This window comes from Macaca fascicularis, chromosome 4, assembly GCF_037993035.2.
Source record: "Macaca fascicularis isolate 582-1 chromosome 4, T2T-MFA8v1.1".
NCBI classification, from domain to species: Eukaryota; Metazoa; Chordata; class Mammalia; order Primates; family Cercopithecidae; genus Macaca; species Macaca fascicularis.
Genome location: NC_088378.1, coordinates 114,130,963 through 114,151,191, shown reverse-complemented (window position 1 = coordinate 114,151,191; position 20,229 = coordinate 114,130,963). Strand labels below are relative to the sequence as shown.

Genomic DNA, 20,229 nt, shown 5'->3' with positions numbered 1-20,229 from the left:
GCGTGCGCCTGTAATTCCAGCTACTCAGGAAACAGAGGTTGCAGTTAGCTGAGATGGCACCACTGTACCGGGTGACGGAGTGAGTCTCTGTCTCAAAAAAAAGAAATACTACTGATTTTTGTATATTAATTTTGTATCCTGAAACTTTGCTGAAGTCATTTATTAATTCTAGGAGCCTTTTGGTGCATTCTTTAGGGTTTTCTAGGTATAGAATCATATCATCAGTAAACAAAGATAGTTTGACTTCTTTTCCTATTTGGATCTTTTCTTTCTTTCTTTTGCCTAATTGCTCTGGGTAGGACTCCCAGTAGTATTTTGAGTAAGAGTGGTGAGAGTGGGCATCCTTGTCTTGTTCCCATTCTCAAGGGGAATGGTTTGAGCTTTGGCCCATTCAGTATGATGTTGGCTGTGGGTTTCTCATAGATAGTTCTTATTATTTTGAGGTATATTCCTTTGGTGTCTAGTTTTTTGAGGGTTTTTATCATGAAGGGATATTGGATGTTTTATTTTTATTTATTTATTTATTTTTTGAGACGGAGTCTCGCTCTGTTGCCCAGGCTGGAATGCAGTGGCGCGCTCTTGGCTCACTGCAAGCTCTGCCTCCCAGGTTCACGCCATTCTCCTGCCTCAGCCTCCCAAGTAGCTGGGACTACAGGGGTCTGCCGCCATGCCTAGCTAATTTTTTATATTTTTTGTAGAGACAGGGTTTCACCATGTTAGCCAGGATGGTCTCGATCTCTTGACCTTGTGTTCCGCCCACCTCAACCTTCCAAAATGCTGGGATTACAGGCGTGAGCCACCGCACCTGGCCGGGATATTGGATTTTGTTGAAAGCTTTTTCATTCTATTGAGAAAATACAGTTTTTGTTTTTAATTCTGTTTATGTGGTGAATCACTTTTATTGATTGGCATATGTTGAGTCAGACTCGCATCCCAGAAATAAAGCCTATTTGATCATGGTGAATTAGCTTTTTGATGTGCTGCTGGATTCAGTTTGCTAGTATTTTGTTGAGGATTTTTGATTCTATGGTCATCAGAGATATTGGCCAGAAGTTTTCTTTTTTTCATTGTGTCTCAGCCAGATTTTGGTGTCAGGGTGATGCTGGCTTCATAAATTGAGTTAATGTGGGGAGTCCCCCCTCCTCATTTTTTTGGAATAGTTTTAGTAGGATTGGTACCAATTCTTCTTTGTACATCTAGTAGAATTTGGCCGTGAATCTACCTGGTCCAGGGCTTTTTCTGGTTTATAGGTTTTTTTATTCCTGATTCAGTTTCAGACATCATTATTGGTCTGTTCAGATTTTCACTTTCTTCCTACTTCAGTCTCGGAAGGTTGTGTGTTTCCTGGAACTTAGTCATTTCCTCTAGATTTTCTAATTCATGAAAAATGCACAATTATTTCTAATTAACTTACAGATCTATCATCTGTATGACTGAAAAAAAAAAGACTTTTCTGTATTAAATTTTTAATAAGTATTTTGACTTACCATTGCAGTTTCTTATTAAAATATCTAAAATTTTCTAGATTTTGTCCTAAAACAACTTTTATATTTCAAATTCTTCTGTATTCTTGTTTATGTGAATATTTCTAGTGGTCTATCTTTATTTTTCATGAAATAATATAGAGATGACATGTATCCACTATAAGTTGTTTTTCTATGAAATAGTTTATTTTTTCATCTGATTTCCATCCATGATTCTTTTACATTTTTATAGATTCTACGCTTTAGGAAATAGGCATGTAATTTACATTTGAAAATGATGTTGAATTTTTTTCTTTCTCAGAGTTTGCATGTTTTTCATTTTATTTACATTATCTACCTTCTCTCATATGCCTTTTACATAATTTTTAGACTAGAATATAAGAAGATTGTATAAAGTTTTAAAATAAACTATTATGCAGCTAATTTGTGATTATTTGTGCTTGTTAGCAAGGAGTGTAATTAAAGTTGTTTTCCCTCTTCCTGTTTGAATGGACATCTTAGCCTGAGAATGCTGCAATGTTTTATGTAACTCTTGAGCCTGGAGTGCCCTGATAACCATATAGCTAAGTAATCATTTAGATAAAAAGAGGAAAGCAGTTGTACCCATGGGCAATTACCTTTTTTATTAATAAACTGTTAGACAATTAAGAGGAGCTTAGATGGTCTCTCAAGTGTGGTATTGTACTAAGTTGTGGGTAAATAACCTTGTTTGTGTGCTGGCTTATTTTCTGTTGTCAGGGTGCCCATTCCGTCACAGTGATCCAGAGCTGCTGAAGCAAAAGTTGCAGTCATACAAGATCTCTCCTGGAGGGATAAGCCAGGTAGGTCATATTCTTCTCCCTGTATCTGCAGTAACGAGGCCTCAGACAGATCTCTTGGTTTTATTTAATGTTCTTGCAGTGATGCTGTGTACTACTTGTCAGGCCTCACACCAGACATCTTATCTTCAAGACGAATTAAGTTAAAACCTTGACTTACCCGGTTTAGACTCTTTGGAAATTCTAGTTCTTCTGTCTGCTAAGCTGCGTTTTTATTTTTCCTAATCATAAAGGAAGCTGGAAATCTTCCCCCCCACCTCAATTTGTTTTACTGTCTCAACTGAGGACTACATCTTTAAAAATAAAATTTTTGAGCAATGCATGGAAGCTTATTAATGAAGCTGAAAATTAATGACAGCATATTTCATTTTGGGAAATTGCTTTCTGAGCAGACGATAATGTAGTACGTACTGGCTGAAAGTTCTGATAGGCATCAGTTACTGCTGTGTTTCATCTACACTTCTAATGGTGGACCTAATCATTTGTCAAAATACTTTGTCTTGTGAACAATGGAAATGCTCAAATTGTGAAACCAAATGTCAAAGACTACATTTTTTAGTCAGTCTACCTTAAAAAAATTAACATTGTGACATAGCAAAGACTATTTTCTATAGTGTGCTTTCAAGTTTACTGGAATTTTGAAGGAATTGGGGAAGAGCTTCTGCTTCCTTAGCTTAAGAAGAACATTATGTATTTTAGAGTTAGAACATCTAAATCATCATACATGTTTAAATTGTTATTTTTATTTAAAGAAAATCATTACTCTAGACAACTTTACTGCTTCTTCTGTGTCCAAAGTTCAGATAACAGATAACAAAACTTGCACAGTTTTTTAGTACTTCGAGCAAAGCAGTGTTCAAGGTGCCATGGGGTATGCAAGGAAGAATCAGATGTAAATCCTGCTCTCACAAAACCAGTGTCTGAAAACAAAGAAAAAACATAAACCAAGTGTCATGAGAGGTACACATAGACTGTCTTTGGTCTTCTGATGAGGGAAAGATTATAACCAGCTGAAGAGGTCAAGGAACCCTTTATGGAAGAGATGCCCTTTGAATTAGGCCTTGCACTAAGGTTGGGAATTAGGGAGAGAGAATGCACAAATGAAAGACTGGAGGCGTATTAGGATTTCAAGCTTAGGATAATGGCGGCACCAATACATAAATACTAATAGGTAACTTAAAGGAAGTATAGTTGGTTTTGGTTTGAGTGACTTAATTTTAGTGGTTAAAAACTGCTGCTAACAAATTTGATAGGGAATCTGGAAATAAAGAATTATTGACCTTTTTTTTTTTTTTTAGCAATTGTAAATAATCACCTTTTTGAAAACAATACAAGTTCTTAACATATCTATGTTAGCATATTATGTCTGCATTTAAATGGCATTAATGTGGGTTTGGGGCATGAGGAAATTTAGAACTAGAAATCTGATGGTCTTTTCAGTTAGAATTGTAGCATAGGGAGAAGGCCATTCTCTTTTATGGAGTCCTAGGATGTGACATGCCATGATGCATAGGTAGGAAGTCAGTGGTAGAACCAAAAATTGAAGCCAGAGTTTCTGACTCTTAATTTTTTTTTTTTTTTTTTTTTTTTTTCCTGAACTCCACTCTACTTTAGAGCTTATTATCATGAGTTTGCTGGGAGAGAGAAGAGGTAGGGAGTCAAAAGCTGTGTTTCAAAATTGTAATCTTGGCCAGTCCTTCTCTCTGTCAAGCATTAAAAGGAGGTGGGATCAATGAAGACTGAACAGAAATGGGGAGAGAGGGAGAAAATACATTAGGGAAGTGAAGTATCACAAAAGTCAAGGAGAAAACTTTGAGAAGAGAGTAAGTTCCACAGAGTCCCTGTAGCAAAGATTTTTTTCATGAAGAGAACTGAGAAAAGGTGGTTGGATACGCTGAGAGGATGCTTTGACTTTGACTTTGGTGAGGTGTCAGTAAAATGGTGGAAACCAAAAACAAGATTATACTTGCTTAAAAAATTAATGAAAGAAAGACAGTAAATAACCTTTTCAAAAAATGTGTCAGGCCAGGTGCAGGGGCTTGTACCTGTAATGCTAGCACTTAGGGAGGCTGAGGCAGGCAGATTGCTGAGCCCAGGCATTCAAGACCAGCCTGGGTAACATTACAAAAACCTGTCTCTACAAAAAATACAGGAACTTAGCAGAGTGTGGTGGCATGCAACTGTAGCCTCAGCTACTCCGGAGGCTGGGGTGGAAGAATCACCTGAGCCCAAGAAGTTGAGGCTACAGGGAGCCGTGATCATGCCACTGCACTCCAGCATTGACAATGGAGTGAGACCCTGTCTCAAGAAAAAAGATAGTGCCAGTAAAGGGGATGCTAGAGTGGTATTAGCTTAAGCATCATGGGATTGTTCATTTCTGGGTTTAAGACCTGAACCTATCTGTAGGAAGAGGAGAAGAAAAGAACTGTCAGAGAGGGGTGGGCTTGATGAAGATATAAAAGAAAGAAAATCTCTCTCTAACCAAGCAGAATTAAGCTCTCTTTCCTTTATACCATGACTGTATGCCTTTAGCTCTTAACATTTGTTACCCTTGATTGTAATGATTTGTTTACCTGTTCATCTTTCCCAATAGTTTGTGAGTTTCCTGAAAGGAGGACTGGATTTTTACTTAACTTTCTGTCTCATAGTAATCCAATGAGTTACACTTGTTAGGTGCTTTTAAAATGTTGGAAGAGTGAATGGGCATATTTAGGTATGAGGTGGATCCTAGAGTGTGCATGGTAGTATGCAGAGAGAGGCAAATAAAAGACACAAGTGAAAAAGTAACTTACTGGAGGAAGGACGATATGTACTTGAACCAAAGGATGGTGACAGAGAAAGGCATACCCCTCAGCAATGTGAGAATATAGAGGAAATAGTTAAGACACAGCAAAGGGAAGTTGATGGAGTGTATCAACTGGTCTTACTCTTCCTTGTAAATAAAGGTCATCAGCTGGAGAGTAAAGGGGTTATGAATGATATTCTCGTTATAGAAAATATTAGAAACTACCACCAACAAATGTGATAGGGAATCTAGAAGAAATTAGAGGTGTTTTTTAGCAGTCATAAAGAATCTCCTTTAAAAAAAAATCTTACTATATTAACATTATCTCAAGAAAACTAATGTTTATAGTTAATAGTAATGACCATGTTTGTATACTCTTTGCTTTTGACTCCACTGTATTTCTCCATTTGCCCTTGATCCATAAGTATACCCCTTACTTAGCTGATGCTGGTTAGTAATTTTCACATTACCCTTTAGACCTGCATTGTAACCTTTTATCTGAGATGAACACAGATGTATAGTGCATGCGGGCAAGCTGTAAATAATATTTTGCTTTTATTTGATGTCTTTATTGAGTGGATCTCACTAAAGTGAAGCAGCTGGTGGACTGTATTCTAAAGGGCAGAGAGTTAATGAATGAAAATTCCATGTAAAACATTTTGATAAAGTTGAATTTTTCAGGTTGGCCTGAGTGCAAATTAGATCTTGAAAACTCCAAGTGTACATGAAAATATCGAATGAGAGTTAAGAAAAACATCATTAAAATGTACGTAAGGTAGAACTCAATGTGATTATTTTTATCTCAGAGAAAACTACTTGAAAAAGATACCTTCAACTATAGGAAACAGATTTTTTTTTTTTTTTTTTTTTTTTGAGGGAGAGTCTCACCTTGTCTTCCAGGCTGGAGTACAATGGTGCGATCTCAGCTCACTGCAACCACCGGTTCACGTGACTCTCCCGCCTCAGCGTCCTGAGTAGCTAGGAATACAGGCACCCTCCACCATGCCCAGCTAATTTTTGTATTTTTGTAGAGATGAGGTTTCACCTTGGGTGATCTGCCTGCCTTGGCCTCCCAAAGCGCTGGTATTACAGGTGTGAGCCACCACGCCTGGCCAAGAAATAGATGTTTTAAGTAATCAAAATGTTGGTGATCAGAAAAGGGATCATTGTGACTCAGCTGGCATTGCTGATTTTTTTTTTTTTTTTTTTTACAAAGCATCCTTGTAGGATCACATTTCATTTTCCTTTTTAATTAACCTTAATAGTGTTACAAAATCACTGAAAATTAATGAGCTTGGTATCCAGCTTAAGAAACAGCAATTAAACAGAATATGGCCAAAGAAAATGGTTACCCCTGCATTTATTCCCCTCTCCTCCCCGAAAAGAGAAATACACAGCAGTCAATTCACCAACACGATATAAAAATTATAAATATTTATGCCCCAACAACATAGCTTCAAAATACATGAATTAATAACAGAGAACTGAAAAGAGAACTAGACAAATCCACAGTTATATTTGGAGACTTCAGCACTCCTCTTAATAATTAACAGAACAAGCAGGCGGAAAGTCAGGAAGGATACAGAAGCCTTGAATAATACTGTTAACCAACTTTACCTAACTGTCAACCAACTCTACCTAGTTAACATCTGTAGAACATGTTACCCAACAACAGGAGACATGAAGTAGTAACCCAGGTAGATCATAGTCTAGGTCTTCAAAATCCATTACAAATGTAAATAATGTGATAAAAGCCACAATTATGTTATGGGTATGAAATTCTAACCCTTATCCCTCTGAGCTCCCAGTACCTAGCACAGTATCTGGTCCATGTTAGGGACTGTGAAGGATCTGAGATTTTACCCTACTTGCAAGCTAAGAACTTAGCTGCCACACTTTTATGGATTCTGGCAGAAGACACGACAATTCCAGCAATAGCAGTATGTCAGCCTTTTCTTGCATTCATTCCTTGAATCCTACTTCCCACAGAGCAACATGAAGGCCAGGTACTACCTGCACATGCAGTGGCTTGTGTTAGAGGAGAGAAACCCTGAGTTTAGGGAATCTGAACTTTTTATTATGGACAGTAAGTATGTCCACTCTTTTTTATTATTTATTTTTAATTAATTTTTTGAGAAAGAGTTTCGCTCTTGTTGCCCAGGCGGGAGTGCAATGGCATGATCTCTGCTCACTGCAACCTCCACCTCCTGGGTTCAAGCAATTCTCCTGCCGTATGTCTCCTGTTTAATCCAGTGGAAGGTACTATTGTCTTCCAGGGGTGTTCATTATATCAGAGGTCCCCAACCCCTGGGCCATGGACTGGTACTGGTCCATGGCCTGTTAGGAACAGCAGGAGGTGAGCCAGGGCCAGCAAGCATTACTGCCTGAGCTCCACCTCCTGTTAGATCAGTGGCCATGTTAGATTCTCATAGGAGCCCGAACCCTTTTGTGAACTGTGCATGCGAGGGGTCTAGGTTGTGTGCTCCTTATGAGAATCGAACTAATGTCTGATGATCTGAGTTGGAACAGTTTCATCCTGAAACCACCTCCCCACCCTGGCCCGTGGAAAAATTGTCCTCCATGAAACTGGTCCCTGATTCCGAAAAGGTTGGAGACCACTGCGTTACATGAACATCCTTGAAAAAGGAGTCTGGAGTAAAAGCCATTGTTGCCTCTATTTGCAAAATGTTCAGAAATTTAAGACTACTGGAAAATTATTTCTCAGGCATACATAGCTGATGACCAGTGAATAATATATAGATATGCAATCTATATTGGTCATTTCTTATTGGTACCTCAGCTTTTTCTCCTTAAAATATTGGTGTACATTTTAATCTCACTACTTTCATTAATTTCCTTTCAAAATTGGCAGTGAGTTAAAAATCCTTTCAATGTGTTGTTAGTTTTGGTATCATATCTATCTATCAATAGTTTCTGCCTAAGTTAGATGTCTGAAGTTTCTAATTATTCTAAAAACACTTTTGTTTTTTAGTTTTTATTTTCCACTTCAGCTTTTCCTTTAAAAACCTGTAATTTTATGGTAGAAATATATATATTTTGAGATACAGAAATTTTAGAACTGGGTGCAGTGGCTCATGCCTGAATCCCAGCACTTTGGGAAGCCGAGGCCTATGGGTTGCTTGAGCCCAGGAGTTTGAGACCAGCCTGGGTAACATGGCAAAACCCAGTCTTTACAAAAAAAATACAAAAATTAGCCAGGCATGGAGGCATGCACCTGTAGTGTCAGCTGTGCAGGAGGCTGAGGTAGGAGGATTGCTGGATTGCTTGAGCCCAGGGGATTGAGTGAGCCATGATCGCGCCAGTGCACTCCAGCCTGGGCCACAGAGTGAGACCCTGTCTCAAAAAAAAAATAAATAAATAAAATAAGAATATGTGTTCAAAATGTCGACAGTAAACTATCTCATTGTTCTTAAATGGTTTGTTTCTCTGAAGAAGTTTTTTACTGTTGTGGAAAGATGCACATGAAATTTTCAAATTGTACTTTGTTTCATAGACTTATAACAGTGTGCTATGTCCTATTTTAATAGAAAAATTGGGGCTGGCCACAATGGCTCACGCCTATAATCCCAGCACTTTGGAAGGCCAAGATGAGAGGATTGCTTGAAGTCAGGAGTTGGAGACCACCCTGGGCAACATAGGGAGACCCTGCCTTTAAAAAAATAATAAAAATAACAGTTGTGGTGGTGCACACCTGTAGTTCTAGCTATCTGGGAGGCTGAAGCAGGAAGATCACTTGAGCCTAGTAATAGTTACAGTAAGCTATAATTGTGCCACTATACTCCATCCTGGAAGACAGAGCAAGACTCCGTCTCTCCAAAAATAAATAAACAGTACATAAAGTTTATAGGAAAATTGTCTTTTTGTTATACTAAATCACTTATGGCCATATATTTAATTCTCACAGAGCTTAATAAATAAATAATAATCACTGCCTACAGACTAATCTAAAGGTGGTAGTTCATTGTAATATATGCCACAATGAAGTTAACATCTTTTATTGTAATCTCTGAATGCTGTTACTCCTTAATAGTTTTTCTTTCTTATGTGTGCTTGATCTGTCTCTGGAAATAGAACAATTTGAAGCCACGGTAGTTTGTTTTATTTTTGTGCCAAGCATTGTGATGGAGGCTTTACACAAATAAACTGTATCTCGTTTGATTCCCACCACTACGTTATCCCTGTTTTATAGATGAGAAAGCTGAGGTTTGGAGAAGGCAAGAAACTGCTCAGAACCATAGAACTAATATGATAAGGCCAGAATTCACACCTGTGCCTGACACTGAAGCTGAAGTTTCTTACAATACATTGTTCTGATTCTCTGTAGTATTTTTCTATTTTAAATTCAGTTGAAATTCTTTTTGGTTTCTTCTTTCATGGAAAGCCATCACTGTGAAGTGAATGGTAATTCTTATGTACCCAAACTTAAGAAAATGTATAATGCATTTTTGAAACACTGACAAATGTGAAATAAAGATGAGAATAATTCACAAAATGTAAATTATATATGGTAACATATTTTCAAAAGATCTGGTTGCTTTTTTTATTGAGGTGAAAGTCACATAACATACAAATAAGTATTTTAAAGTGTACAATTCAGTGCATTTAGTACTTTCACAATATTTTACAACTACTATTTCTATCAAGTTCCAAACCTTTTCATCACCCCCAAAGAAAACTTCATACCTATTAACAATCACCTCCTGCCACCCCTAGAAACCAGTAATCTGCTTTCTATCTCTATGGATTTACCTATTCTGAATATTTCATAAAATAGCATCATACACTGTCTGCCTACTTCATATAGCATGTTTACAAGGTTCATTTGTGTTTTGTTCTTTTTAATGGCTGAATAATACTCCATTGTATCTCTGTACCACATTTTGTTTATCCATTCATCCTTTGATGGACACTGAGTTGTTTTCACCAAGTGGGTGACTTTAAAACTGTATGTCACAGTTTTGGAAGCCAGCAGTCAAGGTGTTGGCAGGGTTAGCTCCTTCTGAGAGCTGTGAGGGAGAATCTGTTCCAGGCCTTTTTCTCAGCTTCTGGTGGTTTGTTGGCAATCTTTGACTTGTAGATGCATCACTCCAATCTCTATCTTTATTTTCACATGGCATCCTCCCTTTATGTCTTCTCACCATCCTTCCTCTGTGCATTGTCTTTGTCTAGTTTCCTGTTTTTAGGAGGATACCAGTAATATTGGATTAAGGCTTACCTTAATGACCTCATTTTGATTACCTCTGTAAATACCCTATTTCCAAATAAGATCACATTTTTAGGTAGTTGGAGTTAGGACTTCAACATATCTTTATTTGAGGGACACAATTCATTTCTTAACACTATCCTTTTAAGTATGAAGTGATATCTCATTGTGGTTTTGATTTGCATTTTTCTAATGACTAATGATGTTGAGCATCTTTTTATATGCTTTTTGGCCATTTGTGTTTGTTCTTTGAAGAAATGTCTATCCAATTCCTTTGTCTATTTTTGAATTGGGTTGTCTTTTTGTTTAAGAGTTCTTGATATATTTTGGATATAAGACTTTTATCAGATAGATATATGATTTGCAAATATGTTCTCCTAATGTGTAGGTTTTCTTGTCAACAACTTCTTAATGTCTATTGGTGGACAAAAGATTTTAATTTTGATGAAGTTTGTTTTCTTTTGTTACTTGTGCTTTTAGTGTCATAATTATCTATAGTCAAATTCAAGGTTGTGAATATTGACATCTATGGCTTTGTATAAAAGTTTTATAGCTCTAGCTTTTATATTTAGGTCATTGATTCCTTTTGAGTTAATTTTTGTAGATGGTATGACGTAGGGGTTTATCTTCATTCTTTTGCTTGTGAATATCCAGTTTTCTAACACTATTTCTTGAAGAGACAATTTCCCCATTGATGGTCTTGCACCCTTGTCAAAACTCAATTGGACATAGATGTATGGGATAATTTCTGGAATATCAATTTCTACTGTATTGGTCTATCTGTCCTTATGCCAGCCAGTACCACGCTGTTTTGATTTCTGCACCTTGTATTGAGTTTTGAAATCAGGAAGCATGAATCTTCCAATTTTGTTCTTTTTCACTATTATTTTGGCTATGTGGAGCTCCTTGCAATTCCATTTGAATTTGAGGATCAACTTTTTTATTTCTGCAAAAACAGCCATTAGAACTTTGATAGGGATTACACTGAATCTGTAGATTGTGTATAAGACGAATCATGGCAGATGGGTGGCAGGACTAGATTGCAGCTCCGGACAGAGCAGCACGTGGAGGCTTGCATTGTGAATTTTAGCTCCAGATCGACTGCAGGAACAAACCAGCAATCCTGAGAGGACCCTCAGACTCCCTGAAGGAAGCGGACTGCTCCTGCAGGACCCAGGAGATACCCCAAATACTCTGGGAGGTGAAAGCTTCGGGCAAGTTTTCAAGCCCGCCCTCTGCCTGGAAACAGATCTGGGGCTGTTGTTGGGGGGCATGGTGGGAGTGAGACCAGCCCTGCAGTTTGCATGGGAGCTGGGTGAGGCCTGTGGCTGCTGGCTTTCCCCCACTTCCTTGACAACCTGCATGACTCAGCAGAGGCAGCCATAATCCTCCAACTCCAGTGACCTGGGAATCTCACCCCATCCCCCACAGCAGCTGCAGCAAGACCCACCCAAGGAGAGTCTGAGCTCAAACATGCCTAGCCCCACCCCCACCTGACAGTCCTTCCCTACCCACCCAGGTAGCAGAAGACAAAGGACATATAATCTTGGGAATTCTAGGGCCTCGCCCACTGCTGGTCGGTCTCTGCACTACTACAGCTGATGCTCTCTGGAAAGTGCCACTTCTTGGCAAGAGGCCAACCAGCACAAAAATAGAGCATTAAATCACCAAAACTGAGAACCCTCATAGAGTTCATTGCACCTTCCGCCACCTCAAATGGAACAGGCGCTGGTATGCGTGGCTGAGAGACCCATAGACGGCTCACATCACAGGACTGTGCAGAAATCCCCAGTACTAGCATGGTGCCAGGTAGATTCACTGGATGGTTAAACCCAGAAGAGAGACAACAATCGTTGCAGTTCGGCTCACAGAAAGCCACAACCACAGGACAAGGGGAGAGTACTACATCAAGGGAACACCCTGTGCACCAAAAATCTGAACAACAGCATTCAGTCCTAGACCTTCCCTCTGACAGAGCCTACCCAAATGGGATGGAACTAGAAAACCAGCCCTGGTAATATGGCAAAACAAGGCTCATCAACACCCACCAAAAATCACATTAGTTCACCAGCAATAAATCCAAACCAAGAAGAAATCCCTGATGTAACTGAAAAGGAATTCAGTAGGTTAGTTGTGAAGCTAATCAGAGAGAACCAGGGAAAGGCAAAGCCCAACACAAGGAAATTCAAAAAATGATACAGGGAGTGAAGGGAGAAATATTCAATGAAATAGATAGCTAAAAGAAAAAACAATACAAAATTCAGGAAACTTTGGATACACTTTTAGAAATGCAAAATGCTCTGGAAAGTCTCAGCAATAGAATTGAACAAGTAGAAGAAAGAAATTCAGAGCTTGAAGACAAGGTCTTTGAATTAACCCAATCCAACAAAGACAAAGAAAAAAGAATAAGAAAATATGAACAAAGCCTCCAAGAAGTTTGGGATTATGTTAAACTATCAAACCTAAGAATAATCGGTATTCCTGAAGAGGAAGACAATTCTAAAAGCTTGGAAAACATATTTGAGGGAATAATTGAGGAAAACTTCCTTAGCCTTGCTAGAGACCTAGACATGCAAATATAAGAAGCAGAGGGCCAGGCATGGTGGCTCACACTTGTAATCCAGCACTTTGGGAGGCCGAGGCAGGTGGATCATGAGGTCAGGAGATCGAGACCATCCTGGTTAACACAGTGAAATCTCGTCTCTACTAAAAATACAAAAAATTAGCTGGGTGTGGTGGCACACGCCTGTAGTCCCAGCTACTCAGGAGGCTGAGGTTGCAGTGAGCCAGCATCATGCCACTGCACTCCAACTTGGGTGACAGAGTGAGACTCCGTCTCAAAAAAAAGGACAAAGAACACCCAAGAAATTCATTACAAAAAGATCTTTGCCTAGGCACATTGTCATTAGGTTATCCAAAGTTAAGATGAAGGAACGAATCTTAAGAGACAGAGACAGAAGAGAGAAGTGAGACAGAAGAAGAGAGAAGACAGAGACAGGTGAGACAGAAGCACCAGGTAACCTATAAAAGAAAACCTAACAGATTAACAGCAGACTTCTCAACATAAACCCTACAAGCTAGAAGGGATTAGGGCCCTGTCTTCAGCCTCCTCAAGCAAAACACTCATCAGCCAAGAATTTTGTATCCAGTGAAACTAAGCACCACATATGAAGGAAAGATAAAGTCATTTTCAGACAAACAAATGCTGAGAGAATTTGCCATTACTTAGCCACCACTAGAAGATCTGCTAAAAGGAGCTCTAAATCTTGAAATAAGTCCAGGAAACACATCAAAATAGATCTCTTTAAAGCATAAATCTCACAGGACCTGTAAAATAAAAATACAAGTTAAAAAACAGAAACAAAAAACCAAAGTATGCAGGCAACCAAGAGCATGATGAATGCAAAGGTACCTCACATTTCAATACTAACATTGAATGTAAATGGCCTAAATGCTCCACTTAAAAGGTACAGAACTGCAGAATGCATAAGGACTCACCTAACACATAAAGACTCACATAAACTTAAAGGGTGGAAAAAGGCATTTCATGCAAATGGGGACACCGAAAGCAAGCAGGGGTAGCCATTCTTATGTCAGACGAAACAAACTTTAAAGCAACAGCATTACAGGCAGGAGCTGCCATGCCAGGCATTTTGCTCATTGCTGTCAATGATGTCATGTCTTTTTTGTCCCTCAGTTTCTCCATTAATACCTTCTTTTGCATTACATTTTTTTTTTTTTTTGGTAGTGTACTTAGTCTGTTTTGTGCTGCTATAACAGAATACCACAGACCAGCTAATTTATAAATAAAAGAAATTTATTTCTCACAGTTACAGAGTCTGAGAAGTCCAAGGTTGAGGAGCCCTTTTCTGATCTGGTGAAGGCATCCTTGTTCAGTCTTCACATTGCAGAAGGACAAGAGAACAAGCTAGCCAAATGCCACCTGAAGCTGCTGCTTTTTTTTTCTTTATAAGGGCCTTAGTTCTATTAATAAGGAATGAGCCCTCATCATGTCTTAAAGGTTCCACCTCTTAATACTAGCAGATTTGCAGCACCTGAACTTTGAAGGGGACACATTCAGACCATAGTACCATAGTACCATTTTTATTCCCATCATTTTTTTAAATGTATTTTTTGCCCCCATTATTTTCTTAGTGGTTATCCTGGGGACTGTAGCCTTTTATATGTATAACAATTTTTAATATCAACTTAGCATCTATTATATACAAAAACTCCACTTCTGTATAGTTCTGTCCCTCCCCCTTATATTGTTGTCACAAATTACATCTTCATACATATAGTTATCTTAGCTCCTGTCGTTCTTTTTGAATTGCTTTGAGTTACTTTGTAGTTATCTTTTCTTTTTGCCTAAAGGATTTCCTCTAGCATTTCTTGTTGGGCAGGTCTACTAACAACAGACTCCCTCAGCATTTGTTTATCTGGGAATGTCTTACTTTTTCCTTATGAATCTTGGTTGACAGTTTTTTTCTTTTCTTTTCTTTTCTTTCTTTCTTTTTTGAGATGGAGTGTCACTCTGTCACCCAGGCTGGAGTGCAGTGGCACAATCTCGGCTCACTGCAACCTCTGCCTCCTTGGTTCAAGTGATTCTCCTGCCTGAGCCTCCCAAGTAGCTGGGATTATAGCCAGTTTGTGTTAGCTCCAGTATACCACTGGCTGTAGTAAAATATACACCAAGTTTCACAGAGTTATAATAGTATCAAAAAAAGCATTACAAAATATATCAGTAGTATTTTTATATTGATTACATTTTGAAATGACAATTTTTAGATATATTGCTTTGAATAAAATATATTACTGAAAGTAATTGCTTATTTTTACTGTTTTAATTGGGCTATAGAAAATCTAAAATTACAGATATGTCATATTTCTGTTCGAGGGCACTGCTTTAAGTATCGAGCACTTGAGAATGTTGCGTATTCGAGTGATTAAGTTCTGTTTCTACAGTGTATTTTAATGTTTGCTTCTGCTGTACAATTGTGTTAGACCTATTACAACCAATACTTACTTTTACATGTTGGCCCATAAGTAAGTATACATAAGGCTATTCATTTTTCAAGATTTTGATTGAAATGGTACATTATTTACAAATGTATTTCTGCACTAATGTTTTTAACTGTCTTTTTATTTCTTATTTTAGTTTTTTTAATAGAGGAAGGAAATGTGTTTTAGAATTTTCACTCAACTATTAATGATTTTTAGAACAAATCTAATTGGTGCACCTAAGAAACTTAAGAGTGATATTAAAACCATGAAATATGAAAAAAATATATGCTCTTATTGCTTCTTGAGGTTGGTTAACCTGTTTTTCACAGTCAAAAATTCTCAAGAAGTTAGTGACCATATTAAATCTAAAACTGGCAAATGCCTTTTAATGAAGAAATCTTTCAAAAGGGACAGTTTAAAAGACTTAAAAGTAACTCTTTGCAAGAAGATTTTATGACAAAGATAAATTTCAATGACTCTTTACTTAATGTTCATATAAATCTGAACTACCTAAAAACTCCTATGGTTTTCTTAGGTAAGGGGGACTTATCAACGGATGATAGTATTCAGTCTGTCTATTACTTTATGAAAAGTAACTGCTTTTAAGGGCAGCTTTTGTATCTGTTTCATCTCCAGGAATATCTCTTCTGATTTATGAGAACAGTAGTTTGATTGCTGCACTTAGCTTTGCTTTTCTTAGTGTTGTAGTTGAAAATGTGTAATGTTCTTGGTAAAACTCAGAATTGCATTAAGGAAAATATGGGAAGTTGAGCATTAGAATTGGTGTCACCAGGCCATGGTTGTACTTTTGGCTTTAATACTTGATTTCTGTGTATATCCTTCCTTTCTTATAGGCTGAAGATAAATGGTCACTTGGAGATTATTTAATGTTCTGGTTAAATAATGTTCTGGTGGTTAAAAGAAAAATCACTTTGAAAGTCAAGTAACATATGTCATTGCTAGCTAAGCCTATTTATTACAACTTGTAGTTGTTAAAATTGCACTCAAATGGAAAACATCCCTTCTTAAAATTTAATACTCTGTTTATATAGTTGTACATCTTTCTATATTATTTATTTATTCATTACATGAAAAATTGCTGATACCTATGGAAGAATTTTATTCAGTCACATATGATACTGTCACTTAGGATATTTTTGTAAAGTCCAGTCTCACTACCTATAGTCATAAAACTATTCTAACTTAGTTCTATTTCTTGATCAGTTTTATAGAGTATAGTCCCAGAGGCATCCCGGCTTCTTTTGAAGAAGCAAGCTTAAGGTACCCAGAAAGTTACGTAAATTTATTTCTTTATTTTTTTTTTTCTTTTTCTTTTTTTTTTTTTTGATTTATTTATTATTATTATACTTTAAGTTGTAGGGTACATGTGCATAACATGCAGGTTTGTTACATATGTATACTTGTGCCATGTTGCTGTGCTGCACCCATCAACTTGTCATTTACATCAGGTATAACTCCCAATGCAATCCCTCCCCCCTCCCCCCTCCCCATGACAGGCCCCTGTGTGTGATGTTCCCCTTCCTGAGTCCAAGTGATCTCATTGTTCAGTTCCCACCTATGAGTGAGAACATGCGGTGTTTGGTTTTCTGTTCTTGTGATAGATTGCTAAGAATGATGGTTTCCAGCTGCATCCATGTCCCTACAAAGGACACAAACTCATCCTTTTTGATGGCTGCATAGTATTCCATGGTGTATATGTGCCACATTTTCTTAATCCAATCTGTCACTGATGGACATTTGGGTTGATTCCAAGTCTTTGCTATTGTGAATAGTGCTGCAATAAACATACGAGTGCATGTGTCTTTATAGCAGCATAATTTATAATCCTTTGGGTATATACCCAGTAATGGGATGGCTGGGTCATATGGTACATCTAGTTCTAGATCCTTGAGGAATCGCCATACTGTTTTCCATAATGGTTGAACTAGTTTACAATCCCACCAACAGTGTAAAAGTGTTCCTATTTCTCCACATCCTCTCCAGCACCTGTTGTTTCCTGACTTTTGAATGATCGCCATTCTAACTGGTGTGAGATGGTATCTCATTGTGGTTTTGATTTGCATTTCTCTGATGGCCAGTGATGATGAGCATTTTTTCATGTGTCTGTTGGCTGTATGAATGTCTTCTTTTGAGAAATGTCTGTTCATATCCTTTGCCCACTTTTTGATGGGGTTGTTTGTTTTTTTCTTGTAAATTTGTTTGAGTTCTTTGTAGGTTCTGGATATTAGCCCTTTGTCAGATGAGTAGATTGCAAAAATTTTCTCCCATTCTGTAGGTTGCCTGTTCACTCTGATGGTAGTTTCTTTTGCTGTGCAGAAGCTCTTTAGTGTAATGAGATCCCATTTGTCAATTTTGGCTTTTGCTGCCGTTGCTTTTAGTGTTTTAGACATGAAGTCTTTGCCCATGCCTATGTCCTGAATGGTACTACCTAGGTTTTCCTCTAGGATTTTTATGGTATTAGGTCTAACATTTAAGTCTCTAATCCATCTTGAATTAATTTTCGTATAAGGAGTAAGGAAAGGATCCAGTTTCAGCTTTCTACTTATGGCTAGCCAATTTTCCCAGCACCATTTATTAAATAGGGAATCCTTTCCCCATTTCTTGTTTCTCTCAGGTTTGTCAAAGATCAGATGGCTGTAGATGTGTGGTATTATTTCTGAGGACTCTGTTCTGTTCCATTGGTCTATATCTCTGTTTTGGTACCAGTACCATGCTGTTTTGGTTACTGTAGCCTTGTAGTATAGTTTGAAGTCAGGTAGCATGATGCCTCCAGCTTTGTTCTTTTGACTTAGGATTGTCTTGGAGATGCGGGCTCTTTTTTGGTTCCATATGAACTTTAAAGCAGTTTTCTCCAATTCTGTGAAGAAACTCATTGGTAGCTTGATGGGGATGGCATTGAATCTATAAATTACCTTGGGCAGTATGGCCATTTTCACGATATTGATTCTTCCTATCCGTGAGCATGGTATGTTCTTCCATTTGTTTGTGTCCTCTTTGATTTCACTGAGCAGTGGTTTGTAGTTCTCCTTGAAGAGGTCCTTTACATCCCTTGTAAGTTGGATTCCTAGGTATTTTATTCTCTTTGAAGCAATTGTGAATGGAAGTTCATTCCTGATTTGGCTCTCTGTTTGTCTGTTACTGGTGTATAAGAATGCTTGTGATTTTTGCACATTAATTTTGTATCCTGAGACTTTGCTGAAGTTGCTTATCAGCTTAAGGAGATTTTGGGCTGAGACAATGGGGTTTTCTAAATATACAATCATGTCATCTGCAAACAGGGACAGTTTGACTTCTTCTTTTCCTAACTGAATACCCTTGATTTCTTTCTCTTGCCTAATTGCCCTAGCCAGAACTTCCAACACTATGTTGAATAGGAGTGGTGAGAGAGAGCATCCCTGTCTTGTGCCAGTTTTCAAAGGGAATTTTTCCAGTTTTTGCCCATTCAGTATGATATTGGCTGTGGGTTTGTCATAAATAGCTCTTATTATTTTGAGGTACGTTCCATCAATACCGAATTTATTGAGCGTTTTTAGCATGAAGGGCTGTTGAATTTTGTCAAAAGCCTTTTCTGCATCTATTGAGATAATCATGTGGTTCTTGTCTTTGGTTCTGTTCATATGCTGGATTATGTTTATTGATTTGCGAATGTTGAACCAGCCTTGCATCCCAGGGATGAAGCCCACTTGATCATGGTGGATAAGCTTTTTGATGTGTTGCTGAATCCGGTTTGCCAGTATTTTATTGAGGATTTTTGCATCGATGTTCATCAGGGATATTGGTCTAAAATTCTCTTTTTTTGTTGTGTCTCTGCCAGGCTTTGGTATCGGGATGATGTTGGCCTCATAAAATGAGTTAGGGAGGATTCCCTCTTTTTCTATTGATTGGAATAGTTTCAGAAGGAATGGTACCAACTCCTCCTTGTACCTCTGGTAGAATTCAGCTGTGAATCCATCTGGTCCTGGACTTTTTTTGGTTGGTAGGCTATTAATTATTGCCTCAATTTCAGAGCCTGCTATTGGTCTATTCAGGGATTCAACTTCTTCCTGGTTTACTCTTGGAAGAGTGTAAGTGTCCAGGAAATTATCCATTTCTTCTAGATTTTCCAGTTTATTTGCGTAGAGGTGTTTATAGTATTCTCTGATGGTAGTTTGTATTTCTGTGGGGTCGGTGGTGATATCCCCTTTATCATTTTTAATTGCGTCGATTTGATTCTTCTCTCTTTTCTTCTTTATTAGTCTTGCTAGTGGTCTGTCAATTTTGTTGATCTTTTCAAAAAAACAACTCCTGGATTCATTGATTTTTTGGAGAGTTTTTTGTGTCTCTATCTCCTTCAGTTCTGCTCTGATCTTAGTTATTTCTAGCCTTCTGCTAGCTTTCGAATGTGTTTGCTGTTGCTTCTCTAGTTCTTTTAATTGCAATGTTAGAGTGTCAATTTTAGATCTTTCCTGCTTTCTCTTGTGGACATTTAGTGCTATAAATTTCCCTCTACACACTGCTTTAAATGTGTCCCAGAGATTCTGGTATGTTGTATCTTTGTTCTCATTGGTTTCAAAGAACATCTTTATTTCTGCCTTCATTTCGTTATGTACCCAGTAGTCATTCAGGAGCAGGTTGTTCAGTTTCCATGTAGTTGAGCGGTTTTGATTGAGTTTCTTAGTCCTGAGTTCTAGTTTGATTGCACTGTGGTCTGAGAGACAGTTTGTTATAATTTCTGTTCTTGTACATTTGCTGAGGAGTGCTTTACTTCCAATTACGTGGTCGATTTTGGAGTAAGTACGATGTGGTGCTGAGAAGAATGTATATTCTGTTGATTTGGGGTGGAGAGTTCTATAGATGTCTATTAGGTCTGCTTGCTGCAGAGATGAGTTCAATTCCTAGATATCCTTGTTAACT

General features: G+C 37.8%; 1 protein-coding gene across 2 annotated transcripts in view; it reads left to right on the top strand.

Moving 5' to 3' along the window:
• The window catches only part of PRIM2 (DNA primase subunit 2), a 316,216-nt gene that overhangs the window by 270,096 nt on the left and 25,891 nt on the right, over window positions 1–20,229 (top strand). For both annotated transcript variants that reach the window (XR_012433693.1, XM_005552641.4), the window contains one exon: window positions 2,223–2,305. Coding sequence is in view for 1 of the 2 variants with exons in the window: in XM_005552641.4 (XP_005552698.3) it covers window positions 2,223–2,305 (83 nt within the window). In the remaining variant the exon portion in view is untranslated. The remainder of the gene's footprint in view (window positions 1–2,222; window positions 2,306–20,229) is intronic.